Source organism: Myotis daubentonii, chromosome 3 (assembly GCF_963259705.1).
Source record: "Myotis daubentonii chromosome 3, mMyoDau2.1, whole genome shotgun sequence".
Classification (NCBI taxonomy): domain Eukaryota; kingdom Metazoa; phylum Chordata; class Mammalia; order Chiroptera; family Vespertilionidae; genus Myotis; species Myotis daubentonii.
Window position 1 is genome coordinate 6,378,300 of NC_081842.1, and position 25,457 is coordinate 6,403,756.

Consider the following 25,457-nt stretch of genomic DNA (forward strand, 5'->3'; position numbering starts at 1 on the left):
ATAATCCTCATTGCTTGAATTACTAAACACATCTCTGCGGTCCGGGGGTCTACAGACAAGCAAGTGTTAATTAGATAATCCGGCGCCGAGAGCGGCTGGGCGTGGGGTGCAGAGGGACTCCCAGGCCTGGTTTTGGATGGTGGGATGGTGTCAGCACCTTGCCAGGTGGACTCAGGGCGTCCTGCAGGCGGTGAGCAGGCGGCGCCCAGCAGCATCAAATCTGCATCGCTGAGGAGCATGGGCCGGAGAAGTCCAGGGTCAAAGCCAGTTTCGGAGATCCCCTCCCCCAGCGGGAGACGGTGGGCGTCTGGCTGCAGCGAGAGCCGGGGCCCCAGGATTTCCTTGGAGAAGTCTCCCAAGCTCTGCGTCCTCGCCTGCCTCCCCCCAGACCTTGATCCGACCACTTCAAAATCGCGGAGGCCGCAGTGGGGCGGAGGGAGGGGAATGGGCAGGAATGGGGGCCTGGTGTTGGGGTGGGCGCACGGGAGAAGCCCCGGGAAGCGGTCAGACTTCGGTGGGCTGGAGGGCGGCCCTAATGCACTTGAAGGGGGGGGGTGGGGGTGGGGGAGGCGGGGGCGCAGACTCGCTGACTCCGCAATGCTCAAGCCTCCTTTACGACTCCCTGCTCTCCTCTCGGATCCGAGCCACCCCTGCAGCCCCGCCTCTGCGGGGCCCGAGGACACCGGCGGGGCGCCCTCCGCGCGGGGCCGGGGGTTCAACTCAGGCCCTCGCTTCCCCTTTAAGGGTTTCCGAAACTTTCCCCCTGGTATCAGATGAGCCTCGTCACATCCGTTGGCCGCGGCCGCCGGGGCGCGTTCCGAGGAAGTTCAGGACACGAGTTTCCCCGGGGAGGAGGCGCGGCCCGAGGCCGGCGCGTGTGGACAGGGCCGGCCCGGGGACCCCAGCAGACGCCGCGCCGCGCTGCGACCTTGGCCGCGCCGGAGGGGCCCGGCCCTTGCGGGGCAGCCACCGCCCGCCAGAGGGGGCAGCGGCGACCAACTTGCACAACTTGGCGGCGCGGGCTGTGGCGGCTCGGCGCCTCCCTCTCCTCCCCAGCCTCCTCCCCCGGCCCTCCTCCCATCCGCCGCCGCCGCCGGCCCGGGGCGCGCCCAGCCCTTCCCCGCAGCTCCGCGCCGCGCCGAGTCGGGTCGCACGCGGAGTCGCGGGCGGGACAGGACGGGCCGGGTCGGGCGCGTCCCCCGGGCCCCGCCGCCGGCATGGGCGCGCTGGCCCGGGCGCTGCTGTGGCCGCTGCTGGCCCAGTGGCTGCTGCGCGCCGCCCCGGCGCTGGCCGCGGCGCCTTTCACGCTGCCCCTCCGCGTGGCCGCAGCCACTGGCCGCGGGGTTGCGCCTACCCCCGGGCCCGGGCCCCCCGCCGTGCCCCGCGCCGACGGCCTGGCTTTCGCCCTGGAGCCGGCCGGGGGCGCGGCCAACTTCTTGGCCATGGTGGACAACCTGCAGGGGGACTCTGGCCGCGGCTACTACCTGGAGGTGCTGATCGGGACCCCCCCGCAGAAGGTAGGTCGGTGGGTGCTCGCCAGCCCTGCAGTCCTCCGGCTGTCGCCGCGGGGTCTAGGGGGCTCGTGACCCCAAGGCAGGCTGGGGTGGGGTGGGGGCGCAGAGGGCTCCTCTGGGCCAGAGCGGGTCGCGCGCCCTCGGGAGCGGTGGCAGCCCCGCCTGGGCGCAGCCCAGGGGTGTGTGCACGTGTTTCAGAACTTGTTCATCCCCCGCTCGGCTTGGCTGGGCAGCGAGGGGAGACCTGTAACTTCCATCGCAGGGACATTCCTTCTGGCGGCGACGCCCCCTTCCTGCCCGGAGACCGTTCCGCGGGCCTTGGGCGCGAGGCTGTGATTCGGGGGGGAAGCGCTTTGTGTGACTATTGACACCCCACCCTTCCCGCGGGGCGCATTGCGAAGGAGGCAGGTGGCCGGCTCCGGCGGCGCCCTGAGCTTGGAGAGGGGTGCGTGCGTGCGCTGGGCGGGAGGCTGCGGGCCCGCGGGGCGAGCGGGCTGCGGGGCGAGCCGCGTTCCTCTCCCGGAGGCGGCTCCTTCAGCCGCCCGGCCCCTCTGCTCGGAACCAAGTGTCCGCACACGCGGGGGAAAAGTGTTAACGCAGTCAGGCTGCTGGGGAAGCAGAGCGGCTGAGCCAGGCTTTCGGGGACCCAGTGGTCTCCCGGTAACAAAGTATCATCAAACAGCTTTCTTTCTCCTTCTCAGAAGGATTTTCATTTATCAGCACTTTCTGTAGCAAGAAATAAACGTCCCCAGCCAGGCTCGGTCATCTCAAAAACAACACCCCAGGAATCGATTTGACCCTCCTCTTCCTTCCTCATCAAAGTGTGATTTGCAGTCAGATCTTTCTTATCAGTAGAATACATTGTCTGGAGATACTTTATATTTACTTCTAACATTGTCATTTGGGTTTTAATTCAGCTGTGATTCCTCCATAAATAGAACAGACTCATGACTTCGGTGTAATTCTAATTAAATTATTCAAGACTTTCTTAAGAGAAACGGCATGCCATGCTAATGCTTTTTAAAAAAGAAACTACTGAATAACTTCCATACTTGTTTAATTCGTCTTTTAAAAAACCTTCAAAAATGGATTCTGCTCAAAACTTTGATTCTAGTTTCCTTCATTTGCGCATTGTCTCTGCCATCTCCAGGGTGGCTGGAGGCTGGAGGCTGGAGGGAGTGCAGTTCAGGGAGTGGGAGGGAGTCAGCTGAGGAGGCTTAAGGGACCACAAGATGCTGGTGAGATCCACGTGAAAACATGTGCTGGGTGGTGAGAGCATTGTACGATATTGAGGATGGACCTCTGTGGCCTAAGGATAACCTTGGGGAACAGGCCCTAAATGCCTCTCCATTTGGTAAAGGCGTGGCTTGGTGAAGAATTCATGTTTATTTTCGAGTAGGTGGGCATTCTCTCTATTGAGGTCAAGCAGATTTCGGGGGCTGTGATAAATGGGTCCTGATGCCCATCTCCCTCCAGAGAAGAGGGGAAGGGAAAAAGCCTAAGGAAGAACTAAAATATATTTCTCACCCGGCTGGCGTGGCTCAGTGGTTGAGCATCGAATTGGTCACAGTTTGTTTCCCGGTCAGGGCACATGCCCAGGTTGTGGATTCGATCCCCAATGTGGGTTATGCAAGAGGCAGCCGATCAATGCTTCTCTCTCATCATTAATGTTTCTATCTCTCTCTCCCTCTCCCTTCCTCTATGAAATCAATAAAACATATATTAAAAAATAAAATAAAAATATTTCTCTTGGGCTCCCCAAAACAAAAAATATTCCATAAATAATAGCTTGTCTTTATTAATCAATAATCTTTGCTTTAAAACAAGGAAGCTTCAGTTACAGGAATGTATTGAGTACCTGAGGCTCATCATATCTTTACCTAGTCCAAGGAAGAAGTTTACTCAAGGTTATTTCTCAGAGAAATGTTAGCATGTTTCCAGGGAAGGCTGTTTTTAACAATCTACCTATAACTTTTACATTTGACAGGAAATGAAATATTCTGTGCCTCTTTCCTTGCCTGATTTAGTAATAAGCTGCTTTATAGCAGATCTATGTGTGTGATCTTTGCAAATGCCTCCTGTGAACTCTTCGGTGGTGGTGACAAGTGCATTAGGATTGGTTTTTCCCAGTCTCCCCTGCGGTGTCTGACCCTCAGCAGGTGTTCGCAGCAGGTTCGCCGCGCAGCCAGCCTGCACCGTGGGGTGACTTCTGAACCCAGAGTGAGCCTTCCTGCTCCCTTCGTGGCCAAGACTCATGATTTATATTCTCTGTGGATTCTCTGAAGCCTAAAACTTGCTTAGGTCGAGAGAAAAATGGAATTGTAAATTCAAGTGGTAAACAGCCAACAGTTTTGGGAGAATTAAGTAATAGTCATAGACGGTGTGAAGGGCTCCCCTCAGGCCAGCACAATGCCATGGGGTGTGTGTGTGTGTGTGATCCAGGGGAGCCTCACAACCATCTCATGGTTCTCATCCCTCATCCCTGTGGATGGGGTGGGAAGACTGGGACTTGGAGAAGCTGAATGACTTGCCCAGGGCAACAGGACAAGGAAGCAGAAGTTGAACCAGGAGCTGGAGTCCAGAACCCAAGTTCTGAACCACCAGGCAGAACCTGCTCCCTTTCCTTCCTGCCTCATGGCTTCTTTGCACTTTGACTTCAAAGATCCCTGGACCCTACACCCCAAGGGGTTAGGGATTTAATGTGCAACCAAACCTGGTCTCTCCCTCTCCCCCATCTCTCCTCTTCCTTCTGGGCATAATGAATGGTTGGATGCAGGTTTGCATGGGAGAGAAAGTGAGAGAAGATTCAACAGGAACCAGAGCTCCCCCCCCCCACCCCCCCACCCCCTTAGGAAAACCAGCTGTTGGCCATGGGCTGGTTCCCTGAATGCTTTAATCAAGAACTGCGGCTCCTTGTTCTGCCTGACACTCTTCAAGGCGTGACAGGGATCTGCCCAGGAGCCTGGGAGAGCAGGACCCCGTTGGCATGGAGATGAGAGCTGGGTGTTTGTGACCATTATGTGACTTCTGACGGTGGAGAACCCGAACTGGGCAGTGTGGTCTTATTAATAATAATAATGGTGTCCTAAAGTGATTATAATTGCAGCAATTTCCATGATAAAAAAAGGACTTTCATGCTAACACAGTAAATCTAACGGAAGATGCTAAAGGTCTGCATCTCTATACCTGGTAATGGCTTTGAAGAGGCTTCAGGGGTTTCTGTTGAAAGATTTCTGTCATCTCCGCTAATATGGGTAAAGCAGGCAGCAAAAGGATTTTCATAGTTAAACATCTGAATGTAAAAGAAGAAGCCCACATTATTCTGGGCACTCGCATTGTAATCATGGTGCATTGGCTTGATTATTACTTAGTACGCAATTTTTGGGAAGGATTTGAACTGAAAATACGAACCAAGCCTCTGCAACTTAGGAGTCAGCCATCCAGTGTCCCCAGATTGCATTAAGCTCCCTGCCAGCCAGGCTGAAAAACAGGAAGGCGGCGGCCAGCAAGAAGAGATGTGATAGAACAAACAGAGAAGGTAAACAATTAAGGGAAAAGGAAAAGATTAGTGGGGTTAAAAGAACAAGAAAGTCAGAGCTAGTGTCTCCGCGGCTTCCGTGCATGAAGGTGGCAGCTTCTGAGCTGGAGACAGAGTTCAACATGGGCGGCCCTGCTAGGAAGGACGGCAAAGGCCACCCAGGACATCGGCGCAATCACCTGGGAGGCGCGGTCTGAGAAGCCGTTCACCACCCTGGCATTGACCGCCAACCTTTAATTCAGGCATATAGCGTGCTGGGCACCACGCTAGGTGGTCTGCACAGGTCGCCTCATCTCATCCTCGCAACAGCCTTTGAAGTGTGTATAGTTATTTGACTTCATTGTCAGCCCAGGAGGCCAAGTGCTTTGTCCAAGGCCACCCTGGCGAGTGGCCGAGCTGGGAGAGCGATCGGGTCTGCCCGGTCCACAGTTTGAGCCCCGCACCACTGCTCTTGCTGTGCACGTGGACTTTTTAAATAACCACCTGGCCCAGCTGGCGTGGCTCAGTGGTTGAGCATCGACCTATGAACCAGGAGGTCACGGTTTGAGTCCCGGTCAGGGCACATGCCTGGATTGTGGGCTGGATCCCCAGTGTAGGGCGTGCAGGAGGCAGCCAGTCAATGATCCTCTCTCATCCTTGATGTTCCTGTCTCTCTCCCTCTCCCTTCCTCTCTGAAGTCAATACAAATATTTTTAAAAATAAATAACCAACCACCCTCATTCGCTGTGAGTGGTGTGGGTGTAGTGGGAAGCGTCCTGGACTTATTGTGGGGCCTGGACGCGGGTGGCATTGCACACAAGGTCACGGGCAGGTGATCAAGCCCCTCTCCCCCATGTTCTCCTTTTCTCATTAGTTAATGATCTTTGCGTTTTTCTTTTCCTGAGGCTGCTGCAATAAATGACCACAAACTAGGTGGCTTAATAGAAATGTGTTTTCTCACAGTTCTGGAGGCCAGAAGTTCAAAATCAGGGTGTGGGCAGGGCCCTGCTCCCTCCAGGGCCTCCAGGGGAGGGTCCTTCCTGCCTCTCCCAGCCCCTGTGGCTGCTGCAGGGCTTGGCTTTCCTTGGCTCTTCACTGCATTACTCCGATCTCCACCTCCATCCTCACATGACAGTCTCCCTGCCGTGTGTGTGTGTGTGTGTGTGTGTGTGTGTGTGTGTGTGTGTCTCACTGCGCTGGAGCCCACCCCGATCTGTTCTGCCCTCGTCTTAGCTTGATGACATCTGTAAAGACAGGTACCGGGGTTTAGAACTCCAACCTGTCTTTTTGAGGAGACACAGTTCAACGCACAAGTTTGTTCTGAGTTTATTGTTCCATGGATTTTTTTCTTTGTTTCTAACCCATCTTTTAATTGCCAATAACTCTGACTTGGAATTCACATATCGTTTTTATTGAAGGTAGTAGCATTGCCATCATAGGGAGCCTGTGACCGTCGGGGACATATGGAGCCTGTGACAAGATCCTGCCCTGGGGGACAGTCGGGTGGCAGAATGAGGGCGGATTTTAGATTTTGGTTGTTTTTTAAAAAAAAAAAATTTTTATTGATTTCAGAGAAGAAGGAAGAGGGAGATAGAAACATCAATGAGGAGAGAGAATCATTGATCAGCTGCCTCCTGCACACCCCACACTGAGGACTGAGCCCGAAACCAGGAATCAAACTGTGACCTCTTGGTTCATAGGTCGACGCTCAACCACTGAGCCACGCTGGAAAGGCAGGTTGTAGATTCTTTCCTGCATTTCTGTGTCCGTTTCCTCACTAGAGAGCAATTGCTTACCATGTTAAAGAATCTCCTCTCTATCGCACTGCTTCTGGAGTTGCTGGCGTTACGATGTAACGGGAAAAGCCCACTCGCCCAGGCCCCGGCATTTACATACCTGTGACAAACCGGTTCTCATGTTCCCAGCAGCACAGATGAAGAAAGGCTTGACAGCTCGGATTCCGCGTTCGGAAGACCGGGAGGCGTCTGTCACCCGGTTCCAATCAGATGCATTTGATGTGAAACACACACCTTTCTCCTCAAGTTCATCCTCCCACCTTCGCCGGCGCTGTCTTGACTTCTGTCCCGTTTCCTTCGCTGCAGGAAGCTGGGCTTCACCTCCTTCCCCTCGGCTTCCTGTTTCCTTCGGAACGATTGGCCGTCCTTCTAACTAAAAGCCAGAAGGAAAGTAGGGCCAGCTGTCGTGGTGATGCCCAGTTGCTCAGGACCTCAGGAGGGGACCTCCGGGGGGCGTTTCCTCCCCCGTGGCGCCTGGCAGCGTGCCCTGGGATTGACTTTCCATCTCAGAACTGGGTGGAGCAGGCCCAGCCCTTGGGCCCTGGATTCAGCGTCCCCCTGGGCTGAGGGTGCGGGAGGTGGCTGCTGACTCTGCCCCAGCCCCATGCAGAGCGCAGCGGGAGTCGGCGCCCAGTCCTGTGTGACAGTGAGCAAGGCACCGTCCCTTCCACCTAAGGGCTCCTTTTACTGCTAACAGTGGGCCTCTGCTCCAAAGCCATCTGCCTCAGCTTCCTCCCCACACTTCTGCTTGTCCAGCTGGACTTGACGTTGGCACTGGGGCTCATTGTACGCTAGTGACAGCAGATGCCACCTGGGAGCCCCAACACACCCGTGAGGCTGGTCCGCCGTGGCCCCTGTGCCTTCGCGCATCCATATTTATGGGGGCGGAGGGGAGGGGCGTGAGGGTGTGAGGCCCGCATTGCGGGCTGGTTTCCCCGGCTGTGGAGAATTTGTGTGTGATGCACAGTCGGCCTGCCTGTCACTCGGCTCCCCTTCGCCCTCTCCTGGCCCAGATGGGCTATTTGAGGCTTTGCCTATTGCTACTCAATAAAAAAGGGTCGCGTTTTGCTCTTGGAATTCTCCAAGCGGGGGAAATACTTTCAGTGCTAAAATGGCCACATTAAGGGCACAACACTAGCCGGTTCGGTTTTGAGTTAGCGCTTGCTCCGCAGCTCAGGTCCCGGGCGGATGTTTGCAGGTGTTTATTGTACGGCACGTCATATGCCTGTGGCTGGAGGTACTCGGCCTCGGGCGGCCACTGTAGGAGGAGGAGGGGGGCTGTCTGGAGAGTGAGGCCCAGTGCCCAGGGCCAGCTCCATCGTGCCAGGGAGCCGTGCAGGGTGGCGGAAGCCCGCTTCCGTTTCATACTAAACAGAGTGGGAGATTTATGCCTGCTGCTCCCACTGCACATCTCCAGCCCCTCCCAACTAGCCGATAAATGGCCTTATTAGCAGCAGACAGGGAAGCAATTCCACTTCCCACCTGTGCAAACCCCTGCCTGATGCTAGCCCATGGGCAGCCCCCGCAGAAGGTGGTGCCCTGGGGAGAAGAGGTGGAAGGCCGTGAATGGACACCTTTCCCTGAGAGCAGAGAGAGCGGGGTCATCTGGCCGGGCCCTTTGGCAAGGTGGGGACCGGTTGCTGGAACAGAAGCTGCTTGCTGAGAAGGTGGGCGAGGGTGCCAACAGCCTCGGAGGGGCACCCAGGGCCCTTCCCACCACACCAGCTGCTCCTGGGGCGAGTCGTAGGCTTTTCTCGATCGGACAAGCTACTGCGTGGTTGGTGTGGTCATCTGGGGATTGGGTGTTCCCGGTACCAATCCCGGGTCTGCTGCTTGCCAGGTGCTGGGTGTGGAGCCTCCATTTCCTCTCCTGTAAACCAAGCGAGTGGACCAGGGGAGCCGAGAAGCTGCAGGCTCGAACCCGCCACCGCCACAGTGCATGTTATTTGTGGGCGCTTTCCGTGGCCCTGATTTGCATCCGCTGTAATGCAGCTAAGCTAAGCCCCGGGTTCTGTTCAGGTGCAGAACCTGTTCAGTGCCGGGGAGAAGGGAGATGGATGGTGCTGGTTAGAAACTCAGATTCCTGTGACCCCATCCAGACTTCCTGGGGAGACCTGCTGCCCTGGGCCCTGAGAGCCTGCGTTTGATGGTGCTCCCCTTGAGCAGCCGCCGGCCCAGCCCTTGGACACTGAACGGCGCCAGGGGCTCCTCTGCTCCCGGTTTTCTGTGCGAAATGGGTGTGTTTTTCATCCTCCTGAACGCGGTTGTTGGGTTAACTATCTCCTCTGCCCGTTGGGAAATCTCTACCTCACGCAGCCTGTGTTCCCGAAGCTTCCTCAAGTTGGCAGGTGGAACCTGGAGTGAGTTGTGTTCTGGGGAAGCGCTCGGAAGCCGGGCCGTTCAGTCTCCGTGCTGATGGCAGCCTTTCAAATTTCTAGTCCCCCGAGCAATAATTTGTAATTCAATAAACATGAATTCCTAGGGAAACAAAAAGGAAAGAAAGACATGCAAATACTAGCGCCACTTCTTCAGTTATTAGATTCAGCAGACATCCCACTTTTGCACGGGTCTCAACGTTTCTGGGGCTTCCTCCTCTCCCTGTTCCCTGGCGGTGGGTTAGGGCCCCTCGTTGCAGATATGTCACTCTGTGTGGATTGGTGCCTTAGCAGAGCGCGTGGGGCTCTAAGAAGTGTTTGCTGGATGAGGGGCGGGACAAATGAGAAGTTGTTGCGAATGGTTCCAGTAACAGCTTTGTTGGGGCCTCCTCCCCTCAGTGGGGCAGTGGTGGTTTTTGCTAAAGCCAGCGGGAAATGTGGTGGGCTTGGGTTCTGGGCTTCCCAGCCCTCTCCGGGGGGCCTGGGGCTAGAGCTTTCCCCAGGGTTGGCCAATGGTCTAACTCAGTGGTTCTCAACCCAGGAAAGGGTGCCCTCCAGGGGCCTTGGCACTCTCCGAGACAGTTTTGGTTGTTATAATTGGGTGGTGCCATTGGCATCTAGTGGATAGAAGGGAGCAGCTGCCCAGAGCAGGAAGGGGAAGGTGCCTGTCGGAAGCATGCTGGGAAGGGCAGCTGACCCCTGTTGAGTCCCGCCCCCATCTTTACAGTCTGGTCTTGTCCCGGCATCATGTGCTTCTTGCCAGATACAGCCAGGCGCATCGGGAGTGTTAAAAATCATCTCTAACTGGAGTGATTGGGTATTAAAGAGAGGGAAGAATTTTTTATTATATATTTTTATTGATTTTAGAGAGGAAGGGAGAGAGAGATAGAAACATCAATGATGAGAATCATTGATGGGCTGCCTCCTGCACACCCCCTACTGGGGATGGAGCCCAAAACCCAGGCATGAGCCCTTGACTGGAACCAAGCCTGGGACCTTTCAGTCTGCAGGCCGATGCTCTGTCCACTGAGCCAAACCAGCCAGGGTGAGGAGGAAGAGTTTTGAACCAGACTCAAGGAATGAGCGTGCTTTCGTTCCTTCAGCGTATTTATGAAGCACCGTCTGAATGCCTGGTCCCGTTCTAAGCCCTGGGAGGCAACAGTCAAATAGACAAAGGTGCTCCTTGCTCCTGTGGGGCCCGTGTGCTTGTTGGGAAGGCAGACTGTAAGAAGGCAAACAGAATTTCAGACAAAGGCTATGAAGACAATACAAGCGCGTAATGCTGTGGACTTAAACCAACAAGACTGCTTTAGAGAGGGTCCCTGGAGAAGACCTCTCTGAGGAGGCATAGTTTGGGCTGTGAGAGCAGAAGAGAGGCTAACATTCGAGGAAAAAAAAAACAAATACCTTCTACCACCGAGTGCTTTTGAGAACATCATTGCAACCGAGGAACCGCAGACAGTTTTAAGGCTCTCCTTAGAACAGCGGTTCTCAACCTGTGGGTCGCGACCCCTTTGGCGGTCGAACGACCCTTTCACAGGGGTCGCCTAAGACCATCCTGCATCTCAGATCTTTACATGACGATTCATAACAGCAGCAACATGACAGTTATGAAGTAGCAACAAAGATAATTTTATGGTTGGGTCACAACCTGAGGAACTGTATTTAAAGGGCCAGAAGGTTGAGAACCACTGGCTTAGAACTTTCCCTAAGCGACCGAGGGTCCAGCTCCCGCAGCCTCTGTGCCAGTCTGGTTGGGCCTCTCGTGACCATGTGCACTTTGAACCCTTTTCTAGACGGGGAAGAGGTGATATGTAGGAACCGAGCAAGACAACATGGCTGGGTGGGAGGAGATTGTTTGAGGTTAAAAACAACCACAGAACCTCCTTGGATGGCTGAGCGCTCTGAACCTAGGACTTCTGAATGGCTAGTGCCCGCTGCCTACTAATCCTCCAAGTAGTCACCTGATCCCACAAGTTCAATGGAGCCATAACTGAGTTTACCGAAGCGTGGCTCCCGTATGTTCTGTGTGCATAAGGATTGATTACCGAACAGCTTGTGGGTGTTTTATATAACATCAATTCTTAAGTGTGTACAAATTTCAAAAAATATATAAAATATTTTTCATTGTCCTTCGATCAGTAAAGGCAAGTACATTTAGGATGTTAACCATGAGGGACACGGACTATCAACTTCTAGTTGCCCACCTTCCTGCTCACTGTGCCCAAACAGGAGAGGCTGCCTGCCAGGCGCTGGGCTGTTCACAGAAGGTGGGCTCCCTGTGTGCCCACGGACAGGCCTCGCCTCTCCTCCACGTCCAGCTGACACCTCCCTGGGGGCTGCTCCCCTCTGTCTCTCTGAACACATACGTCAGCGTGCTGGGTTTTGGACCCATGAGGCTGGCCAGAGAAAATCCCAGGATTTGTGTTCAGGCCTCAGGGAAGACAGGGACCTGCGACACCTTACCTCGGCCTCCTGCTCCCGCCCAGCTTCACCAGAGCTCCTCTAGGTGCCCGGTGCTTAGCAGGGCCTGTGCTGCAGGGGGCGCTCCTTCCCACTTCCTGTGATTCCTGGAGGCTGCACCACCTCAGACCCCACCTGTGAGTGACCGGAGATATAGAGCCCAGCCATCCTGGCTTCACTGGCCAGACAGCGTTTCCACCATCTCTCAGAGTCCTGACGCCATTTTCACATTATCTTCTACATCAATGCTGTTGATAAGCCCAGTGAAATTGGGATTTTTGATTCTTTGTATGCTAACTGTATATGAGATACTGAGATGTAGGAGATACTGTATATGTGCTGTTATTAAACCTGGTATTCCAAAATCTCATGAGAATATCTTAGGATGGCCTTCTATGTTTTAATTTTTTATTTTAAGAGTATTATTATTACTAGAAGCCCGATGCACAAAATTCGTGCAAGAGTAGGCCTTCCTTCCTCCAGCTGCCGGCATCAGCTTCCCTTTGGCACCCAGGACCCGGGCTTCCCTCTCAACCCTAGCTTCGTCTGGAAGGTCATCCGGAAGGATGTCTGGAAGGACGCCTGGTCTAATTAGCATATTCCGCTTTTATTATTATAGATTTTATTGTGACACTTGCTGAGTCTTTTCAGTTTAGAAGCTCATGACATTGAGTTCTGAGAAATTTTCTAGTAAAATGTCTGTTCTCTCTGTTCAGTCCTCCGATTGTCCATGTGTTGGGCCTTCTACTTTGGTTTCTCCTGTTCTGCCTTTCTTTGTCTTCTGCCATCTTAACTTTTCTTTTTAACAGCACTTTGTTCCCCTCAGGATGTTTTTTGTTGTTGCTCCCTATTATTTCAGAGTTGTGTATCTGCCGGGGTCCAGCCCCAGCGGGTCCAGGGGTTCCCCAAAGGTGTGGACGGAGTCGGCGAAGAAGGAATGACACGGAGACAGCGTTCAGTTGATCAGCAGCCTAGCCAGGATCTCCAGCCAAGTTCTGGTCTTGATCTCCAGAGAGGCTCTGCTTCAGATCTCCAGCCAGGTTCTGTCCAGGCTCTCCAGTCAGGTTCAGTGTCCAGGTTCCAGTCAGGTTCTCCTGCCAATCTCTGTAGTCAGGTTCAGTCCAGGATCCCTTGCCATGTTCTCCCGCTAGGCTCTGTCTCTAGGCTCCGAGGCCAGTCCCTGTCCAGGATCCTCCGGCATGCTCTCTCCAGCGAAGTTCTTCTGTCTCTAGAGAACGTTCTGTGTAGGTTCTGTGTCTCTCTTGGTCCTGTCTTCCAAGCCCTGTGTCCTTAGTTCTGTGTTCTGAGTTCTGAGTGTTTCTGTCTTGTTACAACTGTATTTATACCAGTTGATTCAATCCTATCAATCTCTATTACAAAGGTTAGGGCGTTTCTTATCTCCATTCCAGGGAGAAAAGATTATGTAGTTTAAGCATGATTGTTTGTAGTTAAAGGGATTAATTACCCGCCTGGCACTTAGTTGAGGGGTTTTATTCCCTCCCTAACTTCAGGGGAAAATCCCTACCTGGGGATTCAACCTTTCTCGGAGAGGTGACTTTGGTTAAAACACAGCGCCAAGAAGGTGAGCAAACATATTAAGAACCGTATGCCATATATGCCAGGTCCCTTGAAACAGCAAGGATGGACCGGCTCCCGGCATGTATCTTCTATTGTTCTGAGGAAATTATGATTTTTTTTGGCAGTTTTCTTTCTGCTTCCTGCCTTTTCTCTCTTGTCTCTGAGTTCCTTTCCTTGGGGTGTTTGTCATGGTCTCTGTCTCGCACTAGAGGCTTTCCTCAAATACCTGGCAAGCATTGACTGTCTGTACTTAAAAGAGAAGCATTTAAAGGGCTGATTGGAAGTTTGGGGCTGTACCCTGTAGGCAGAGTATACAGTTTATTTTCATTATTTATATTCAAGTCTAACTTTTGAAACATGGCAATGATGACGGTGCTGGTACCTGACCTGTGGCAGGTATTTTCAGTTGGGTGATGAAACCCAAGCACCATCCCAACACTCAGCCTTCTCTCTGGCCCGAAGCTTTCACTGTGGCCTCCTTGGTGACAAGGACACAGCTCTGGACATGGACCTAAATGGAGGGCCCCAGGGGGATTTCAAGGAAAGCTTATGTTTTCCTGATAAAAGTGGCAGATAAGGCTGAAATGATCATTTCTCCTGTGTTAACGTAAAAACCACTGAAACCTGTAAAGAATTTTTGTGAGTTTATTTGAGCCAAACTGAGGACATATGCCGGGAAGCAGAACCTCAAGGAATTGAGATAGTGCTCCGGAGAATGGCGGGATTACATTTGTATTTATACATTGCAATCAAAGAAGGGACGTAGGTGAGTAACATGAAATTCATTGGTGATAGATTAAGGAGGAGGGATAAGCAAAGCAGGGAAACCCCTGGGATTGGATAAAAAGTAAAATGATGGACACATACTTAGGTGGGTGCAGGATCAATTAACATGATGATGAAGGAATCTGTGGTATCTATCCTGGCGCCCAGCACATTTGGTTGTGCCCCAGGGGCTCCAGAAAAAGGGAAGTTACAAGTTACCCAGACATTTCAAGGGTATGTTATCAGAGATGCAAAAAGACAGATAGGCTCAGTTAAGGTAAAGGTTGACCTTGTCAGTGAAGATACCGGCCTAGGATGTATCTACCCACCATAACTGCTTTTAGTTAAAGTTTAATTTCAGACCATCCTTTGTGGTTACTTTAGGTCTCTGAGTTTGTAAGACTGCCATGCAGGCTTCCCCTGAGCTTGTCAGGTCAGCATGTGGCCCCTTTCGTCCACACCTGCCTCCTGCCTTTGATAAAAATGCAAGGCTTTCAATGGGGACAGCCAACTTCTGACCTTGAGTGAGAGGTCAGGGGAGACCAGGGTGGTCTGCCCTGATTTTACTTGAGATGTTGACCCAGTCCCAACAATCCCTAGAGACGTCTTGATTTGGAAAAAAACAAACCTCTGGTTGTTTGATCCACCCTAAATCTATAGTTTCCTGTTTACTTCCTTCTAAAAACATTCCAAATGATGAATCATCATAACCTGAGAAGAGGGGGGAAAAAGCTTAATAATTTAAAAAATTAGTTTAAGGCAATTTGCCATCTTTTTCCTCTCCTGGAAATCTCTGGAGAAAAGGACACGTCTAAAAGTCTTCTGTTATTGTCTTTGCTGCTGTTATGGACAAGGCCCTTATTTCCCGTGGGCAAGGTGTGGACCCTGTCACAGGGATCTAAACTTTGGTCACCACAAAAGGAGCCCCAGATGAGAGGACCACCGGAGGGGATTTTGTATGGGCTAGACCGGGCATCGGCAAACTAAGGCCCGTGGGTCAGATCTGCCTGTTTGTGTAAATGGAGTTCATTGGAACGTGGGCATACCGACTCTCTCCGCGTGGTCTGTGCAGCTTCCCCACCACAATGTCAGAACTGAGTAGCTGAGACGGACACCACATTGCGGGAGCCTCCCCCCTCCACTGCCTGACTCTCTACAGAAAACAACTGCTGTCCTCAGGGTTAGACTGTCAGGTGGTCCAGAGAGACGAAGGAGGGAGTGCAAGTGGCCATTGGCCAGCAGCAGTCTTGCCCACATCAGGAAGCTGCAGGTGGGGGGATTCCTGGTGGGTATGGGGAGGGGGAGATGGTGGCTCTGAGGAGCCCACTGCATACCCTACAAAAGCAAGGTTGAGCAAATAGATCAGCCATACCCAGAACCATCCGTGAAGTTAAGGACGATCCTCCCCAGGCTCCTCCTTCTGTCCTGAAGGAATCAGGTGTCGTCATGAGCAAGGTGGGGACATAGAAATGAGTCCCCACCACGCCTCCCCTTCCCTTCAGGAGTCTCTGAGTCCAAGACAAGCCCATGTTACTGGATGCCAGATAGCAGCGTTGATGTTGCCTAGGACTGGACTTGTCATACCTAAAAATAAATGTAGTACCACAAAGCTATTGAAAAAAATACAAGCTTTGCCTGCGATTTCATCCAAGGATGGAGAAGAACAATTTACAGAGCTTGTTTGAAGTTAGTTGTAGGACAAGGGAAAGTCCTATTAAAATGCTATCTCATCACACAAACCCTGCCGAGGGAAGTTTGGAAACGTCTAGCCACCTTCCATACACACTTATCCTTCGACTCAGAAATCTACTTCTAGGAGTTTCCACAAAAGTTAGGTTGGGAAAAACTATGAAAAGCAATTCACAAATTGATTCACTATGACGGTATTTCCACTGTAACAGCAAGTGATTGTAACAGCGTTCATCAAAAAAGGACTGATTGGCCCTAGACAGTTGGCTCAGTGGATAGACCATTGGCCTGTAGATTGAAGGGTCCCAGGTTTGATTCCAGTCGAGGGCATATGACTGGGTTGTGGGCTTGATCCCAAGTAGGAGGCATGCAGGAGGCAGCCGATTAATGATTCTCTCTCATCATTGATGTTTCTATTTCTCGCTCCCTCTCCTTTTCTCTCTGAAATCAATAAAAAGATTATATATATATATATATATATATATATATATATATATATATATATATATATTTTAGAAGCTTGGTGCACAAATTCGTGCACAGGTGGGGTCCCTCAGTCTGGCCGGCAATCGGGGCTGGTTGGGGCCTGCTGGCTGGAGGAGAGAGACTGCAGGAGGTTGGACAGCTGTGGGGAGGGACCACAGGAGGTTGGCTGTGGGAGTGCACTAACTACCAGGGGGCAGCTCCTGCATTGAGTGTCTGCCCCCTGGTGGCCAGTGCAAGTCATAGCAACTGGTCGACTGGTTGTTCAGTTAACTGGTTGTAATGGTCACTTAGACTTTTATATATATATATATATGTGTGTGTGTGTGTGTGTGTGTATATATATATATATATATATATATATATATATATATATATACTTTGAAAAAAAAGAAAAGGGACTGACTGGTGGAATGTAGGACATAGACCATGGAGCGTGACCGAGCTGGAATGAGTGAGGACCATCTTAGAGAGTCTCAGGGGAGGAGAGCAGGTGGAGAAGAGAGTGGGTTAATGTGTCTGCTCACCTAGGAGAGCGGACAGGCTTGCCAGGCGTCTCACTTGGGAGACTGTCCAGGACGAAGGTCTCCAGAGTGGGGGTGACTATGCGGTTCAGCGAGCACGGTCTCTCCCTCGCACGTTCCTTTGCCCCCAGCCTGTTGGACCATCCGCAGACTTCAGCACTATCTTGGTGTGGTGTGCTTTTTAAGGACAAGGTGCGTGTGTTTATTGCCTAGAAAGCCTCGGCCCAGAAGGGCTGACTTCACGAGGCCACAATGGGCTGGCAGAGGTATGCGACTGAGTAGACACTGAAAAAAATATAAACACAATGAAAATGGGTCCCTTTGGGTGATCTTTTAGCACCAAGTTAGAAACTGCTTTTCAAAGGAAAACCCAGCGGTGGAGAGAGTCTTATAAAGATACTAGAGGCCCGGTGCATGAATTCATGCACAGGTGGGGTCCCTCAGGGTGGCCTGTGGGGATCGGGCCCCAGCTCGTGCCCCAGGCTCGCAGCCCCAGCTTGTGCTCCCAGCCTCATAGCCCTGCAGCCCTGCCTGGCACCCTGCCTTGGCCTCACACTACCCACTCACCTGCTCCGCCATCCTGCCGCGGTCTTGCTCTCGTCAGGGCCCATTGGGGCTGGCAGCGCCTCCACTGCCGCCCGCTGCCAGCACCACATCGCTGATGCCTACCGTGTTCCACGCCACCCCCTGGTGTTCAGCATACGTCATGGCGAGCAGTCCAACTCCCCGTCGAGGAGACAGTTTGCATATTAGGCTTTTATTATATAGGATGTTTAAATGTTTCCATCATTATTGGATTGTCTACTACCAGAGATGATAGAAGTTTGCTGTCCGCAAAAACACTTTGAACATTCAGTCCAGACACTAAATGTATGACCTGTGTAAAAATCTTCCAAACAATTTCAGTTCTTTAAGAAAAAACAAACAGAGAGAAGTAGTACCTTCTGGTTAGTTCACTAGAGCTAGGGTCGATGAGGGTTTACCGTTCATGTCCCCATTTTACAAATGAGGAAACTGAGGCACAGATGGTTACATTGTGAGGCGACACAACTCCTGAGGGCAGAGCAGGATTGGAAAACGGGTGGGTGTTCCTCCACTGTGTGCTCTGAACCACCGCACTCAGCCACCTGCTAGCACATACGTTACAGATGTGCACGCACATAGGGTTGAGTAGTGAGAAATATTTTTCTTGATGGTATAGTTTACCCTCAAAATTTCAGAATCACTAGTCTGTGAGAATCTAGGAGCCTTTATAAGGACGGGTGGGCCTGGTTTGGTTCAAGAGAAACAGCTCATTGTTGAGCAGAGCCAGTGTCCTGGTACCCAGCCCGTTCTTGGGTAAACACAGGTGCTCAGCAAATAGCTGAACATGCTGAGCTGCAGAAGGTCAGGGAAACAGAGATCCAAGTCACCGTCCAGTCAGCCTTCATCCGATCTCCGAAGTGTCCGCAGGCCCGTGGGGTTGGATTGAAGCCGTGTGACCTGCAGGGGCTCAGGGCCTCATCCCTGGGTGTGCGGGCCCACCCTCTCTGTGAGCTGAATTATGTCTCCCCCTCCCCCGCTCCAATCATAAGTTGAGCTCCTAACCGCCAGCACCTTAATGTGACTGCATTTGGAGAGAGGGCCTTTAGAGTGTAATTACCTTAAAACGAGGCTGTCAGGGTGGGCCCTCATCCTATGTGACTGGTGCCCCTTAAGAACAGATGGCAGAGGGGAAGAGAGAGAGAGAGAGAGAGAGAGAGAGAGAGAGAGAGAGAGAGCACCAGGTGTGCGCATGCACAGAGTGATGGCCACGTGGAGAGGCAGCAGGGGGTCCCAGGAGAAAAGGACCCGCGGGCATCTCTACTTCAGCCCTCAGACTGTGCGAAAGGAATTTCTGTTCTTGACGCCGCCCAGGTCTGTGGTATTTTGTCATGTCGCCCTGAGCAAGCTAATACACCCTGCTGGCGTCCCAGCCCCTGACCGGGCAGGCCCTACAGCACATGCCCTTCCAACTCTGCCTCCGCCCCCACTTGGTTCCAGGGAGCGGGGGCCTAGGTCCCCCACCCCTCCGGTCCATGATCCCTGCGGGACCGTTTTATGTTGGCAGGAAGGAGGGGGCGGGCCCCCTGGGACAGAGCTGAGCCTATGCTATGACATCCCCCGGGCTTATTTTCTGGATCATAAAAACTATTTTCTTATTAAGTCTTTTGTTCTTCAATAAATGCGTGTTAATATAACAGAAGCGACTGAGCACCCGCTGCGCACCTGCTCTTCCCACACTGAAGGCAGACGGAGGAGAAGCGCGTGTACTGGAGTTAAGCTTGTTTTCCACAAGTCAAGGCACATCCACCTGGGGCGAAATCGTGACATTCGGGTGACCCAGAAAATGATGGCTTCTTTTACGGCTGCTTCTCCGGGGGCCCAGACCATCTAGCTGCCTGCCCTTCTGAGCTCTTGAAACAGAGAGGATTGAGATGTTTAGTGTGAAACCTGGCCCTTAAGCGCATGAGGCTTTTGGCTGTGACTCCTTGCCATCTGGGCACTTCACTGATCTCCGTCCCCGCTGGCCCCTCCAGGAGAGGACACTCAGACTGAGCAGCGTGCGCACGTCTCCACTTTGTCCGGAACCAGACGTGTGGCCGTGTGCACGGTGGGGGCGTGGTAACGCCCTGTAGTGAGGCTGGGAGACTCTTCCTATGAATCAGACTTCAGGAAATTGAGGGCTGAGTTTTTTTCCAAAGTCTGCACTCACACTCACTTCTGAGGGAAATTTGTGTTGGCCCTGGGAGAAATCATTTGAGTTAATGTCAATTTCTAAGAGTCATTAATACTTCCCAAACTAGCAAGCCCAGCATCGTTTAGAATCATTGTCAGTGGCCTCGCCAGTGTGGCTCAGTGGTTGAGCGTCAACCTATGACACAGGAGGTCATGGTTCGATTTCTGGTCAGGGCACATGCCTGGGTTGCGGGGTTGGTCTCCAGTAGGGGGTGTGCAGGAGGCAGCTGATCAATGATTCTCTTTCATCATTGATGTTTCTATCTCTCTCTCCCTCTCCCTTCCTCTCTGAAATCTATATATATACATATATATATATATGTATATATATATGTGTATATATATATATATATATATATATATATATATATATATATATATACATATATATATTAAAGAATTACTGTCAGTGACTAAAACTTGATTGTTTTAAGACTTCAGTTGGGTCTACCAGTTAGGCAGTGGTTCTCAACCTTCTGGCCCTTTAAATACAGTTCCTCATGTTGTGACCCATCCATAAAATTTTCGTTGCTACTTCATAACTGTAATGTTACTACTGTTATGAATCATAATGTAAACATCTGATGTGCAGGATGGTCTTAGGTGACCCCTGTGAAAGGGTCGTTCGACCGCCAAAGGGGTCGCGACCCACAGGTTGAGAACCGCTGAGTTAGAGGCTCTGATTGGTTGGGGCAGGTGTATTGGAGGGCTACAAAATCTTTCTGCAAACCCCATCTTTGCCCCATGTTGGCTTTTATATTGCTTTCAGTGTTTTAGGGACTCATGAAATCATATAATACAGTTTTTACTAAGAATTATTTTCACAGGTTTTTGTGCACAATGGGCAGTTGTGGCTGCAACCCATGTTTGCTGTGTGTCGTGCCTGGTTAATGTCTAGGTGACATGTATGAACAGTGATAATAAGGTGCATGATGGGAAGGGGTAGGAAGACTTTGCCAAGGTTAAGATGTAGCGTTTTTTTGTTGTTGTTGTGTTTTTTTTGCCTAATCTTAGTGTCTCTCATCACTAGAATGTTCTGAAAGATTTCCCTGTGACTGTTCTATATCTGAGTTAGGAAAACACTGTATTTCACTGGCATGGATGCAAAAGGAAGGTGCACCTGTGATTTCTCCTCTGGGTTAGCATTCTTTCCAATAGCTGGACACCATAAGAACAGTGGTTCTCAACCTTCCTAATGCCGTGACCCTTTAATACAGTTCCTCATGTTGTGGTGACCCCCAATTTCATTGTTACAAATTGAACATAATTAAAGCATAGTGACTAATCACAAAAACAATACGTAATTATAGATGTGTTTTCTGATGGTCTTAGGCGACCCCTGTGAAAGGGTCGTTCAACCCCCAAAGGGGTCTCGACCCACAGGTTGAGAACCGCTGCCATAAGAATGTGGAGATTTAAGGTCTTTTCTGAAAGGAACGTACTTGGAAGGGCTTTAAAGAGTCTCAGCAGCGAAAGATGTCTGTCATTGCTCTATGCCTTTTAAAATATTTGCTTTTTTCTCATGGGCTTAACAAGAAAGAAATACCAAAGCCTTTTGCAAACCACATAGAAATAGCCTGTTTCTTAAGTGGCTGCCCTGGAACTCGCACAGGGCGGCAACACGGAAGACAGTGGCCTTTCCGGGTTCCAAGTCCAAGCGTGTGGGCTGGCCAGACCAGCAGGCACAGAGCAGGAGATGGAGTAATGCTGTAGATTTTCAGAAGGTGCCCGCGGGGAGGCGGGCCACAGCCCCCACACCCAGCTGCACGCGAAGAACCCTGGGTTACCCTCGCTTCTGTCCGCATGCTCATGTACAGGCATCAATGGAGCGGGGAGGTGTTTGTGCCTTTGACACTTGGGACTGAAGTAATAGTTTCTGCTTTCAAAGCCCGTCGTGTTGGTCAGTGTCATATGTGTATTTTCATAGAATGAACTCTGAGAGGCTAACCTAGCAGGTCCCCTTGGTGGGTGAGTTTTAAATAGAGCACAGCCATTACGTAGCCGTCTGTATGCACAGCTCAGAGTGACAGAGTGTGTGATTGGCAGTCCATCTTCCTATTGGGAAACTTGCTTTTCTGGTTCTCGTTTTACAGTGTTAAAATTGGCGATAGTGCCTTGGTAAATATCATAAACACACAGTAGTGTTTTTTTTCTTTTAAGTGTGTTGAGTGGCGGGGGAAAGCGCTGGGAAATTAAACCTTTAAATTATGGATAAACCTCAAATGAACTACCTCTAGTTACCTGCACGTTAAGCCTCGCCAGTCCTTCAGTCAATTCAACAGACTGAAAACCTTATGCGGGAGGAGCTGGTCTTATATCTGATCATTAGGTGGTGGATTCTGTAAGGGACACCTTATCGTCTTCATCCCCGTGGCCCAGGGGTGTGGTAGCTGCTCACTAAATATTTATGGGGGGAGAGGGCGGGAATCCTCCCAGAAGACTTGAAACAGGATTTCGAAGAGACATTTGTCCACCTGTGTTCAAGCAGCTTTATTCACCACATCCAAAATGAGCGAGCAAGTGTCCATGGATGGATGGATGGGTTTTTAAATGTGGCCTCTACATTTAATGGATTATGATCCACCCTTCAAAAGGGAGGGCATTCTGACACCTGCCCCTGCAGGGACCAACCTTGAGGACATTAAGCTCAGCCAAGTAAGCCAGTCACTCATTAGGGACATAGAGAAGTCAAGTTCATCGAGTCAGAAAGCAGACTGGTGGGTGCCAGGCACTGGGGAGGGGGGAACGGGACTCGTGTAATGGGACAGGTTCAGTTTTACAAGAGAAAAGCGTTCCGTTGATGGATGGTGGCGGTGGCTGCACAACAATGTGAATACTAGACGTAGCGCCACTTAACTGTACACTCAGAACTGGTTCCGATGGTAAGTGGTATGTTTCGTGTCCTTTACCACAACAAAAAGAAATCTTAATTCCTGGAATGATAGTGAGGAGTAAGCAAATAGTGGGGAGTGGACCACTGTTTTAGTTGTCTCTTTGGGTTCTCCAACTTAATTCGTTCGAGAAGCAATTTGTTTGAAACCAACCACATCGTTTTTCCCATTAGAAATCATGTAAATTGAATTAATCCATTCCAGACCTCCGAGAGAGGAAAAAAAAAGCAAAACAAAAAACCCCCCACAAAAAATCCATGAAAATATTCACAGCACAATTTCCTGAGATGTTAACCACGCAAGGTTTAGCGGTAGCTGACCCACACCTGTGCATTCTCTCCTTTGTTTGTCACCCGAGAGACACTGACTGGTCATACAGGTATGGGCATGACGGGTTACCGAGCTGAGAAGCAAACTGTTGGAGCTGGGAGACATTCGAGAACTGAGGTTGACTGGAATAGCAACTTGAAAATTGTGCCTGCTGCTGCTGTGTGTGTTCGCGTTATCTTCCTTTTTCTTTTTTCAACATTTACTAAAAACTAACAATATCTGAACATTGAGAAATAAGATGAAGTTAATCCCGTGTTTTTAAATGAAAGTTCAGACCTAAAATCCTTTTCTGTTGCCATGACCAACTCAAGCTAAAGGGGCTGCAGAAACAGCCTGCGGTTAAGACACTGCACCTTGCATGGGAATCTGTTTCAGCTCCTGTGGGAAATGAGCAGAAAGAGCTGATTTTTAGCTAAAGTGACATTTTCTAAAAATCCGTGAAAAGGTGGGAAGGACTTGGGGGGTGTTTTTAGCTGTCTGTTTGGGGAAGAAAAGACTGGCTTGCCCTCTGTTAATAGAGTTTCCCTGCTTGTCCCCTTCCCCCTGTAAGCACCAGAAAATGGGGACGAACCTGTGTTTGTCCCTTTGGCTGGCGTTTTCGGAGGCGCGGGTTACCGTGAAAAAGGATCCTTATGTTCACTGGCGTCAGTGAGGCCCAGCCTTGTGATTCTCACTCGTGACTATTTAAATATCCGCCTTCATTCCTCCATCAACGGGGTGGCATCCTGCCAGCAGGTACATTGTATAACCTCGGAGGCTGAGGGAGATGCCCGCAGCCCAGGCAGGGGTGCTCAGGGGCCCGACATGCTCCATGGAGAGGGTGCCCCATGCTCATCTCTGCCTCCCAGCCCCGTCCCGAGTTCGCCTACAGGGAGGGAGGGATCTACCGCAGACAAGTAGACGGGAGCAGCCAGGCCCCTGTCCCGGAGCATCTTGCCAACAAACAAGCGCTTCCCGGCTTCCCGCTCTGACTTCCAGAGGCTTGGCCCATGTGAGGCTGTTCACGGCAGCTCCCCCTTAGCCCCTGCTTGGCTTCTCCGTCCGAGAGGCAGAGAACCAGGCACCACATGTTGGGATCCCTGAGGGTAACTCCCCCACCTGCAGCCACCACGGCAGACCGGACGCCTCCTTCAGGTGTGGCCCTGGCTGCTCCGTGAGCTCTGAGTGGTGCATCGGTGCCCCGTGCTGGCCATGGCTCTGCCGGTCTCTGGCCCGGGGGCCGCCCTGAATGCGTGTTCACACCCCTGGGACTTGTGTGTGGATGCCTTTTCTGAGTCTCAACAGCCTGAATGGACAGCTGGAGCCCTAGAATATTAAGTGAGGAAGCCAGGGATCAACTCTCACATGTCAGGATGAGACCTGGAGCTGGACACCTGGACAGCTTCATGGAGGTGGTGGGTTTAGGGGTGGTTTTCTCTTCCTTCTCCGGAATGCTGTGATGATGTCACTACGCTACTGTTAAAACACGTGCTCAGAGCCCAGGGCACTCTGGGATGGGAAGATGCGGACTCACCAGAATCCCGGGAGGGCATAGGACCCTGAGAAACACGGGCAAGAGAGTGCAAACTAACTGGACAGGATGCCTCAGTGCCGTCCGGGCTCTGTCCATTCATTCATTCACCCATTCATCCATTCATTCATCCATCCATTCATCCATTCATTCATTCATCCGTCCATCATTCATTCAGTAGCTTTCCCTGAGCACTCACTGTGTGCCCAGCTCTGTGCTCAGGGCCCACAACACGGAGCCACGGGGTGACTCATGGCGCAGCAAGGGAGAGGGGAGCGTGCGCAGCCGCAGGGAAATTCCAGAGGTAGAGGGACAGGACATGCAGATCCATGGAGGCGGACGCAGGGGAAAGGGGATGGAGGAGCTTAGGCAGCCAGGCGAGAGGGTGGCCGCTGACCAGGGCTGGGAGAAAAGGCAGGCAAGGTGGACAGAATGGGTGACTCTGGGACTAGAGCTTGAGTGGAGCTCTTCCTGTTCCAGTTGAGGGCGGGCACTGCCCACCACGGGTCATTTCCGCTGTTTCGGCACACGGTCACATCCATCTCCGCCTCACCTGCTGCAGGACCAGCCGCTGTGCCCCAGGAAGGACCGCTGGGCACACCCGCCAGGTGTGCGGCTGGTGCGCCCACTTCCCATCTGCGCCTGGACCCCAGTGAGGTCTGGTGGGTGGTGTGGTACAGGTCGGTCGGCACAGTGATGGGAGAAGTCAGCCCTGTAACGAGGAAAGACAGAGGCACCCCGCCCTCTCCGAGGAATGAAAGCTCCCCAGTGGCCAGGCCTTGTCCTGGGTGCATCACTCTTACGCCAGGTGCTCCCCTCAGAGCAGCACCCTTCCTGGCCCCACTTTACAGGCGAGGACACTGAGGCTCAGAGAGGGTGTGCCACGCCCCTGAGGTTCCACAGCCAGCAGAGGCGAAGCCCGGGCTCAGACCCAGGTGTGGCGGACCCTACGCTGGTCTTTTTCAAGCTATTCTGCTTCAGAGACACTGCAGGGTGCATCCTGGGCCACAGGTGGGAGATGGACTTAGAGCAGCACCCTGGGTAGGAATGGACCGTCTTCGCCAGCTATGGGTCCTTGATCACATCTCGCCACCTTACCCTTTCTACGCTTCCTACCAGCGAGGGGTGCTTTGGAAAGTTCCAGAACTCGGGGAGCACCCCTCCCTCCAGTCACCGCCCCACCACCCCGGGAACAGGTTTCGGCAACAGAGGCGGTGGCAGCTCCCGAGTCCAGAAGGATTCTGATCTGGGCGTGACTTTTAGGC

At 52.0% G+C, this 25,457-nt stretch overlaps 1 protein-coding gene across 3 annotated transcripts in view; it reads left to right on the plus strand.

Annotated features, from left to right (window-relative positions):
• The first annotated feature begins 811 nt into the window (after positions 1 to 811).
• The window catches only part of BACE2 (beta-secretase 2), a 73,004-nt gene continuing 48,358 nt past the window's right edge, over positions 812 to 25,457 (plus strand). For 2 of the 3 annotated variants that reach the window (XM_059686497.1, XM_059686498.1), the window contains exon 1: positions 812 to 1,517. In XM_059686497.1, coding sequence (XP_059542480.1) covers positions 1,218 to 1,517 — 300 coding nt within the window. In that variant the 5' untranslated portion in view covers positions 812 to 1,217. The remainder of the gene's footprint in view (positions 1,518 to 25,457) is intronic. The other variant, XM_059686496.1, reaches the window with a different exon arrangement.